The 11,122-nt window shown below is 37.6% G+C and overlaps 1 protein-coding gene across 1 annotated transcript in view; it reads left to right on the top strand.

Annotated features, from left to right (window-relative positions):
• smc1al (structural maintenance of chromosomes 1A, like) overlaps window positions 1-11,122 on the top strand; it is a 91,148-nt gene that overhangs the window by 23,445 nt on the left and 56,581 nt on the right. Inside the window, exons 7-10 of the mRNA XM_051880927.1 lie at window positions 1,332-1,472; window positions 1,556-1,638; window positions 1,727-1,826; window positions 4,342-4,449. Of these exons, the coding sequence (XP_051736887.1) occupies window positions 1,332-1,472; window positions 1,556-1,638; window positions 1,727-1,826; window positions 4,342-4,449 (432 nt within the window). The remainder of the gene's footprint in view (window positions 1-1,331; window positions 1,473-1,555; window positions 1,639-1,726; window positions 1,827-4,341; window positions 4,450-11,122) is intronic.

Raw genomic sequence — 11,122 nt, 5'->3', positions numbered from 1 at the left:
AAATAACCTTTCATGTAGTGTGTAACATAGCTTTAAGTGAATGGAAACATCCTGCAAAGTTTTAAATCTGAAAGTGCACCATATATAAAGTTGTCTCTCAAAAGTAAGTGTTGACTCAGAGTCAATTAAACAAGTTGTTTGTAAAACGTATCCCAAGCCGTTTCGTTGTGATGTCACAACGAAACATTACCATATTGCCCGCCCACTTATTGCGCACGCAGACGGCAGGGAAAATGAGTAGTTTTGTATGTTGTTGTGTAACGTACACCCTCGTCTGTATGTCTCCTGCTAACCAGCTAACTCACATTTCTGTAGTTCTGCTATACAGATGTGGCTCCAATGTTGTCTATAAATGTGTCGATTAATGCAGCTTGTCTGTCTTATTACTTGGAGTAATGATCAAGGATGGAGCACGACTTTTGTTTACAGAGTGTAATGCATTATCAGCTATTCACGTTTGTGCTCGGCTAACGTGGGAGTTTACAACATGGCTGTAGGCCCGGGCCGCTTACATAACTGTAAAACAAACAGTTTTTTTCCTCTGCGTTTTTATTTTTACAGTAGAGTGGAGCTGTATCTGTATTGTAATAGCGCGGACTAGCATCTTAACATCCTAACTAGTTGAAGTATTCTCTCTGTAAACATTGTCATGCAAACAATGATATAGCCATTTTTTACTTTGTTAATAGTTATGACAAAAAAGTCTGCACACATCTGGCCTAAATGTTTATCTTATGTTAGGTTTTCAGCTTCGCTTGGCATTCTGATACAGTTCCTACAGGTGCATCTACATAAAGTATAACAGTTTTGCTGCCATCACGACTTATAAATAACGCAAAATGAGGTGACACTTACCATATAGAAACGTCGTACTCCAGTCGTAATTGTGAATCAGTTTCTGGTTGATTGACTTCTTCAGACATTTCATCATCGGGCTCGAATTGATACGGTAAAATCGATTCTATCATTTCTGTCCATACATTGTATACAATGTCTTGCGAATTGATAGATGTCATTCAGTTATGGCAATGGGCGCATGGTGCGTGCAGTAGACCAATCACAAAGGACTGGACCATCTGACCAATCAAAGCAGTGTAGGCTCACGGAAAGGACGGGTTTAGAGAGACTGATTCTTTGAACTGCTTCTAAGGAATCGTTTACGAGGTGAAATTCATTGAGGTGAAATTAAATGTATATTATGAGAAAACAAAAGTGTTTTTTTGACTTTGCATGCATGTAAACCTGTTGTAGGAGACTCCCAAAACAATATTAGGAACCTTTAAAAAGGCATAATAGGGGCACTTTAATATAACTGTTGTCTTTGTGATCAGGTTAAGGCATATCACCGTCTGAAGGAAGAGGCGAGTAAGCGAGCTGCTACGCTGGCTCAAGAGCTAGAGAAATTCAACAGAGACCAGAAAGCTGACCAGGACCGTCTGGACCTGGAGGAGAGAAAGAAAATAGAAACGGAGGTGCAAAAAGTTTCTGCAAATTTAATTTATACAGTGAAAATAAATAGAGCAGCTTGATTTGCTGTAATTGTTGTTACTTATAGGCCAAGATCAAGCAGAAGATCAGAGAGATCGAGGAGAACCAGAAACGCATTGAGAAGCTGGAGGACTACATCACCACCAGCAGGTACAAACGCATCACAAAGCCACATCTGATCTGGCAATCAGTGTTAGTGTCTGTGCATCATGGCTCTCTTTCCCTTTCTGCTCTCCAGACAGTCTCTGGATGAGCAGAAGAGGATGGAAGAGGAGCTCACAGAAGAAGTGGAACAAGCCAAACGAAGAATAGATGAGATCAACATGGAGCTTAACCAGGTAAAATTTGAGCGAGGCAAACACTAAAATACTTTCACATACCATTGACGTTCAGCAAATAGGAGTTATATCATTGTGATCATTGAAGCATATTTTGATAAATTGTGGTAGTTTGAAATCTGTTAGAACTTTTATGAAAAGATTTTTAATGAATTAAGGCCTGATTTAGTTTTAGAATTTTTAATCTAAGATCAAATTTAAAAATCTAATTTAATTTTTTTTTCTCCTTTTTATTAAAAAAAAAAAATAATAAAAAAATCTTGTTCTCGCCATGAATATAGCCGAGGTAGCTCGCATGGCGTTAAATCATAAACAAACAAACAAATTACATCATTATGAGACTGGTTTAGTTCAGTCTCCAGAAGGAACCAGATGGTGATCCTCTCTGGTTTTTAAATGGGAGTAGTTTTTGAAAGAGGTAAAAACAATCAAACAAAAAATAAGATGTCACGATGTCAAAATAAACTGTACTATAAAATAAACTGCAGAAAGCAATTAACACATTACTTTGAAATTCCACAAACCTTTATAATTTTGTAAATACAGCTATTATTAGATCTTTGTTGAATCAGCCAGCATAAAATCATGTGTACTTTCAAGTCAAGTCACCTTTATTTATAAAGGGCCTTATACAGTACAGATTGTTTCAAAGCAGCTTCACAGAAATAAATAGGGAAATTATTCAATCAATTATGCAAACGTCATCAAATATGATACAATGCTGTAATACAGCACTAAAAAGACATTTAGTCAGGGCTCCAGACAATGACCAAATGGACGTGTAAGGTCCACCCCGTTGGCCCAAGGAAGGTAGCCAATGTCATGGTAAAAGTATTCCTGCGCGTTCTGTCCTTTCAGTGTGGCAAAGTAATTTTATTCCAATTAATCTTTTATCTGACTCTATTTTATCGTCTCACACCATATGAGTATACAGATCTCACGGTCACAAACTCGTCAGCTTTGATCATTATACAGAGGAAATTTACTAATATTTACTATTACTTACTGCAAGCATGCATGGCTGCACCATGCTTGCTCATTTCTAAAAGTATGCTATTTATTCCCCATAGATCTGTACACCATTACCAAATAAGCTGACCAACTTAACTTAATCTAATGATAACTTTATATAATCATGCCATAGTTTCCCATGTACACTTAGCTAGAATAATATTACAATAATCAGATGTTGAGGCTCACTCTATTTAGATTGGTCTAACTTTGTTGTTTTAAATGGAAATTCCATTATTAGCCTCTACAGTCTAAGTACACAGGACTAATGCCAATTTGTTAGGTGGGGCTCTAAAACTTCAGTTGACATGCCACAAATGCTCCACCTAAGCTGAATTTTAGTCCGTAACCTGATCGTAGATTTGTGATAACATGGACTGCTTAATCTACTAGAGTTAATAATTTCAGAGTCAGGTTAAATTCAAATGTAACAATTTATTATTGTTCAAGTAAATGAATCATGCCAATTACATAATCAATTTCAAAAAAATAAATACAAAACATTTTCCATGTAGAGGCATGAACTTACAATATGAATTTGCATTAATCAAGATCCCAGACTTGGGTTACACCTTGTTGGGGTCAGAAGGTAATTTGCATGAAAGACCATGGGAAAGGGCACACAGTAAGCAAAATCTAAAGTCTTAAAACCTTTATTACCTTTTGGTTTACTTCTGTGGGGATGAGACCATTATACCAGTCGCACTGAGACATTTCAAGTGATACCAAACATGTATAGTGCTGTATGGTAATTGTTCACATTACCATATAGATTTTTGGGTGAATTTCAGGTGATCTCTGTATGTGGATAGAAGAGATGGGGGAAAAGAGAGTGAAGGGAAGGAAATGCAGATACTGTACTGTACAGATGACAATATTGAGATGTGATCTACTCAGTGTGATTGTGTCTCGGATGGGGATGCTAATTTTGCAAGAGTGTTCAGATGTTAATTTCCAAAATTAACTGGTGCCACCACCTGATATATGAATGAATTAAACTTGGCTTTATGAGATCTAACGTGACCTAACGTGAGCGTAACCGTGATGGAGACGATAGTCCAAAATCTCTACCGGTTAATCATGTCTACCAGTATATCGCCCACCCCTACTTATTGTGCTTAATAACACTTTAACATCAAGCACATCCCTAATTCGCAATTGCCTTCTGAAAGAGGCAGGTTTTTGTGCGTGCACTTTGGTGGTGAGCCAGTCAGCACGAGTTCCTTTTCAGGATGTATTGCACTCTTTATTTTCTCATTCATGCATTTCATTACTCTGAAGTGTAAATAGTGCAATATATTTACATACTGCAATATATACGATAAAGCGCAGTCTCTAACGATAGACATTGTATTCCGTGATAACGACATGTATCTTCATACCGCTCAGCCCTAGTGTACATTATAGAACAGCTACCTGAACTCAGGAAATCTTTGAGAGGAATGAAAGGTTATGCGCTGAATAAAAGCTCTATTTGCTGAACTGTATGATGTGTGTTATGCAGGTAATGGAGCAGCTGGGTGATGCTCGAATCGACAGACAGGAGAACAGCAGACAGCAGCGTAAGGCTGAGATTCTGGAGAGCATCAAGAGGCTGTATCCTGGATCAGTGGTGAGAAATGTCTCATTTTTCTTTACAGTGTCATTTCATATAAAGTGGATATAAAAAATCTACACACCCTTTTTAAAACGCATGCTTTTTGTGATGTAAAAAATAATATAGTAATAAGTCATTTCAAAACTTGTACATGTTTAATTTAATTAATGAAAAGTGAAATTACAACGGCACTAAAAACCGAAGTGAAAAGAATGAATAAAAATAAAAAGCTTGGAATAATTAACTGCATAAGTGGTACACACCCCTGAACTATTACTTGCTGCACTCTTTGATTTACACCACTCAGTCTGTTTAGAAAGGAGTCTCAGCTTGCCACATCTTAGGTGTGTTCCAATTCGTGTACTTATGCACTATTCTGTGATGTTTTTAAGCAGGGACGGTTCTAGGGTCAGTGGATATTCAGGCTTTAGCCCAAACTAAAATTGGGTAATTGGTATTTTTATTTAAAGAAATTAATAATTTAATATTTAAAGCAATTTAAGGGAATAAAGAAAAAGAAAGGTCTTATTGTGTTTGTGAAATAATCAATTTAAACTATTTGCAAATTATATATATTAAGTATACAAGTCGATAACAAAATGTTTCTTGCATCGTCACATTCAGTGAACATGAATCATGAAAAGATAGCATATTTTCAATTCAAAATGTTTTAGACGCAATATGTGAACGGCCCCTAACAGAGCGGTGCGTAATGGAGTGCAACAGAGCAGCATCAAGAATATTAAATACATATCAGTGAATCCTTTATTTGCATCTACAGTTTATTGGCTATTCATTAGGACCATGTGACGTCACTGTGCTTTATCGCCGCCATTTTTGTGCCCAGTCACAGCTGCTCAATCTGTTTCAGTCTATGGTCACAGCAGCCACAACTACCAGAGGAAGATCAACTAAACACTCCCAGAAGGTTCACAACAAGGTTACAGTGTGCCTGGGATATGTTGTGCTGTTAGCTGTAACAACGGTCGTCAGAGAAACCCCGAACTACAATTTTATACAATCCCAACAAAGTTAAATCGGCAGAATAAATGGAATATCAGAATAAATTCAATCAGAAGGGACCACTGGCAGCAAAACAGCAATGCACGACATTAATAACTACTGGAACTGTCAGTTAATTTTGTGCAGATATAAGTCATAATATTAAATTTATGTAGTATAAATATCTGATTAATTCATTTAGGATGCGCTTCGTTGAGGTTAATAACCCACAGCGCTTAATTGTACTGATCATCTTCAGCTTCAGTGTGAGCTCTCACACAGCAACGCAAAACATTAATATCTATGATTGGGGCTGTCATATACATAACATTATAATTGTGTACACTATTGTAATAAAATGTTGTGAATTCTTTGGGCTTAGTTGCTGTGTTTCGGCGTGTTGTTACGGGAAGAATGCATCCACAACAGTAGCTACATTCTGACTACGTTACTTAGTTCAAGTTCATCTGTGTGTGATTTTGTGCAAATATAAGTTGTAATATTATGTTTATTTTGTATAAATATCTGAATTATCTTATATAGGATGTGTTCCATTGAGTTAATTAACCTTCTAGCAGAGCGCTTCAGTTTACGGGTGTTCATTCTCTTCAGCTTCAGCGCGCGCAGCTTAAACAGCAGTGATGTTATTTCAAACAGTAATTAAAGATGTTTACTATTGTAATTAGAGATTGACCGATATATCGATTTACCGATATTTTCCCCAATATTTAAGCATTTTACCATAATCGGATATCGCTTTTGTAATATTGGATTTACCGATAAACGCCGCCATCTTGTGGGTGTTTTGAGAATTGCGCGCAAGATCGCCATTACAGCGCATCTGAGGGGAGACGAGACAACAGCGTGCACATGTAAAGTGTGCTTGCATGCTTTGCTGTAATTAGTAAACTTTAACATAACAGCCATTAATGCACAAATTAGATGTGTTACATAAATGCCTGAAATGTAGCTAGTTTATGCAGCTTGTCTCTAAGAAAGAGACAAGCTCACGGAGCCACGTAAGATAATCCGTCATGTCCTGTCCCAATAAAGATGTAACTTTGCATGAATTAAATAATACAGCCATGAATGAGCACATGTTGGAAATAAAAGCGCTGAATTTAATTCTCTCTCTGTTGTCTATGCTCATCATTAGTCTTGTGAAGTCCTCTGCATTTTGCTGTTCACTCAAAGGGTTGATGCTCAGGAAATGCTCCTCCAGCACGGCCACCGCATGTAACTTTTAACAAGATTCATTTGTTTAAACCACCGTAATTATATAAACATTTACTATATAACCGGAAATCGGGCCCGATCACGTGGTTTCAGACTCGATCGGAATCGGACGTTACCTCCCGATCAGGACTCGGATATGTATATATATTCTCATTATATTTAACACATCTATAGTTATGCAGTGGCACAGAGTTACGCCTGTTTCACACTGCAAGCGTGAGCGTAACTACACCGTCACTGCAGCTGCAGAGACGCGCGAGTATTCACACTGGAAGCGTTTGTACAGCGTCACAGCAGCGGCTCGAAGCTACATATGTGAGCATTTCTTTACAAAGACAGCTATACATTCGTTTTTATAAGTTGGTCATTTATAAACTTGATAGTCTTGAAAGTTTGTTAACATGGGGAGGTGTACAACATTCTCATATAAACGTAAATACATAAATAAATAAAATAAATAAACAAAAGCCTCGTGTCATCCATTGCTGCACATGAATGAGGTAAGCTTTGTGTGTATGACATCATCTGCCGTGTGCACATGTTTACAAGACAGCAAACTCTGGTTTAATTTGGGTATGCTGCAGTCTGTGTAATAACTAAAATAATGCATGCCGAAAAAAATACGCCCTGCTCACGCGCCGCTTACGCTTGCAGTGTGAAACAGGCGTTAAACCTCGTTTACACTGCACGCGTCTGCGGCGCGTTACGGCTCCGGCAAGGTTTTGTTCTGTCCTCTGCGCAGTGTCAACTCACACCAGAAGCATTTCAGAAGCGGCTGAATTCGCGAGACCACGAGATTTGACTGTCTGATGTTTTTTCCTTGATTCTTTTCGTGTTTTTAATGGCTAAATGGTTATATTTTGTCCGGTTTAATTGTGTTTATTGCTATGCCATACTTTATTTTGCTGTAGCCTACGGACGAAGTTTATACACTTAAAAGTCCAATGGATGACAAGAACAAAAAAAATCAAGTTTTTCAACTTCGAATCTCTTGTCTTCAGTTTCTGGCCTCCTAGTGATGTGAAATATGAGCGTGAGTTTACACAGGGTGATTATTTTGATTTTATTTTGTATTTGAGCTGTGCGTCTTGGACGCAGCGTCCGTCAAAAATAGGCTTGGCGCCTATCTTTAGCGAAGCGGCGCGGCGAGCTGCTTCTGGGGCTGCTTCGAAAACGCACAGCGGCGCGGCTGGTGTAAGCACGAGCATTGACTAGAGTGGCCGCGTATCAGCTCCGGTAGCCGCGTCGCAGCCGTAACGCGGCGCACACGCGTGTAGTGTAAACGAGGCTTTAGACCCTTTTGACTCAACACAGAAACAGCAACGCGTGCGGCATGACATCACTTTGTTGCAGAGACGCTATTGGTTAAATGCCGGCAAAGTATTTATATAATATAAAAACAAAGTCTAATATAAAAACAAATATATTTATATTTGTTTTTATCGGATCGGTATCGGTAGATTCTCAAAATCAAATGACTCTGACTCGAGGGCAAAAAAACCTGATCGGGACATCCCTAATTAATTCGCTAATAAACATCCAAGTAAACACAACTCTATGGGAATTTATTATTTATCTACGCGAAGTGTTCGCAGCTTGAGTATAGTTCTGTGTAAAAGAATAGATAAACAGCGCTTTGTCAGCAGGTATTTCATAATCTAGAACGACAAAAACATTATTAATAATTCTGATATAACATACCAGTTGAGAAATGTAATAAAATGCAATGTTTTGTTAAAATTAACATGAAAGACTACTAATTTTCAACAAAAACAGTTTAGTAACAGTGCCCTTTTTTATTTTTTTGCAGTTTCAGACCCCTCTATTTATTGGTGTATAAATAAGATTTGTTTTGTTTTTTTATGCAAGGAGGGAGTGATTGTTATAAATAAAATGGTTTGTTCAGTTTCAGTGGTGTTGTAATCGTGTCAAAAACAGAAGTATAACAGTAAATAAATATCGGCTCTGCATATCGGTTATCGGGCACATAAACACACATTATTGGTGTTGGTTCTAAAAAAAAAAATCAATATTGGTCGATCACTAATTGTAATATTAAAAATGTTTAATGCATTATTTTTAATAACTAGCACTTGCATTGTTTTCATATTATTTTCATCAACATGTGGTTCTATTAAAATCATTTCCTTATGGTCCGTAAGGAGGGTATTTAATTTTATTTATCCATTTGTGGGGGGGAATGAAGTGTGAAATATTGGACACTTTATGCACTCAACTGTCACAGCTTTAATTACGTAGTGGAGGGGGAGGGGCTATTAGACTTTGATAACATACACTACATGGATGAGTACATACAAACCCGATTCCAAAAAAGTTGGGACACTGTACAAATTGTGAATAAAAAAGGAATGCAATAATTTACAAATCGCATAAACTTATATTTTATTCACAATAGAATATAGATAACATATCAAATGTTGAAAGTGAGACATTTTGAAATGTCATGCCAAATATTGGCTCATTTTGGATTTCATGAGAGTTACACATTCCAAGAAAGTTGGGACAGGTAGCAATGAGGCCGGAAAAGTTAAATGTACATATAAGGAACAGCTGGAGGACCAATTTGCAACTTATTAGGTCAATTGGCAACATGATTGGGTATAAAAAGAGTCTCTCAGAGTGGCAGTGTCTCTCAGAAGTCAAGATGGGCAGAGGATCACCAATTCCCCCAATGCTGCGGCGAAAAATAGTGGAGCAATATCAGAAAGGAGTTTCGCAGAGAAAAACTGCAAAGAGTTTGAAGTTATCATCATCTACAGTGCATAATATCATCCAAAGATTCAGAGAATCTGGAACAATCTCTGTGCGTAAGGGTCAAGGCCGGAAAACCATACTGGATGCCCGTGATCTTCGGGCCCTTAGACGGCACTGCATCACATACAGGAATGCTACTGTAATGGAAATCACAACATGGGATCAGGATACTTCCAGAAAACATTGTCGGTGAACACAATCCACCGTGCCATTCGCCGTTGCCGGCTAAAACTCTATAGTTCAAAAAAGAAGCCATATCTAAACATGATCCAGAAGCGCAGGCATTTTCTCTGGGCCAAGGCTCATTTAAAATGGACTGTGGCAAAGTGGAAAACTGTTCTGTGGTCAGACGAATCAAAATTTGAAGTTACTTTTGAAAAACTGGGACGCCATGTCATCCTGGACTAAAGAGGACAAGGACAACCCAAGTTGTTATCAGCGCTCAGTTCAGAACCCTGCATCTCTGATGGTATGGGGTTGCATGAGTGCTTGTGGCATGGGCAGCTTACACATCTGGAAAGGCACCATCAATGCTGAAAGGTATATCCAAGTTCTAGAACAACATATGCTCCCATCCAGACGTCTTCCCTGAAAGAGACGACTTGCATTTTCCAACATGACAATGCCAGACCACATACTGCATCAATTACAACATCATGGCTGCGTAGAAGAAGGATCCAGGTACTGAAATGGCCAGCCTGCAGTCCAGATCTTTCACCCGTAGAAAACATTTGGCGCATCATAAAGAGGAAGATGTGACAAAGAAGACCTAAGACAGCTGAGCAACTAGAAGCCTGTATTAGACAAGAATGGGACAACATTCCTATTCCTAAACTTGAGCAACTTGTCGACTCAGTCCCCAGACATTTGCAGACTGTTATAAAAAGAAGAGGGGATGCCACACAGTGATAAACATGGCCTTGTCCCAACTTTTTTGAGATGTGTTGATGCCATGAAATTTAAAATCAACTTATTTTTCCCTTAAAATGATACATTTTCTCAGTTTAAACATTTGATATATCATCTATGTTGTATTCTGAATAAAATATTGAAATTTGAAACTTCCACATCATTGCATTCCTTTTTTATTCACAATTTGTACAGTGTCCCAACTTTTTTGGATCGGGTTTGTAGTGCATAAGTGTATAGTGTGCCATTTGGGACACAACTCTTGACTTGGGAATATTTTCCCACTCTTCTTTACAAAAATGTTCCAGATCTGTTAAATTGCAAGGGCCATCTATACCTTCTCAGGTTCACCAACAGATTTTCTACAGGATTCAGGTCAGGTTTCAGCTGGCCATTGCTAAACAGTTAATCTTTCTTTGCTAAAGCCTTTGTCTTTGATCCAAAATGCACTCCACTTAAGACTTTGATGGACTACATCAATGTCATGCTGAAAGGTGAAGGTTCTCTTAGAGCTGCACAATTCTGGATAAAATGACTAACAATTTCAAAACTTTCAAATAGAGATCACAATTCTCCCACAGTTCTGAATATAAAACGAAACTAAATAACATGTAATTTACTAGAGGTTCTGACAAAATATTAATTGATGGACTATTCCTGGAAAAATGTGTAATTAATTTCAGTGAATTTTTTTTTTTTTTTTTTTTTTAATATATAGTTTTTTAATAAATTCAGTGACTCATTAATAAATATTTTATTACTGGAT

The sequence above is a fragment of the Ctenopharyngodon idella genome, chromosome 22 (assembly GCF_019924925.1).
Source record: "Ctenopharyngodon idella isolate HZGC_01 chromosome 22, HZGC01, whole genome shotgun sequence".
Classification (NCBI taxonomy): domain Eukaryota; kingdom Metazoa; phylum Chordata; class Actinopteri; order Cypriniformes; family Xenocyprididae; genus Ctenopharyngodon; species Ctenopharyngodon idella.
Note: the sequence above shows the minus strand (reverse complement) of the source record. Positions and strands in the feature narration are given on the sequence as shown.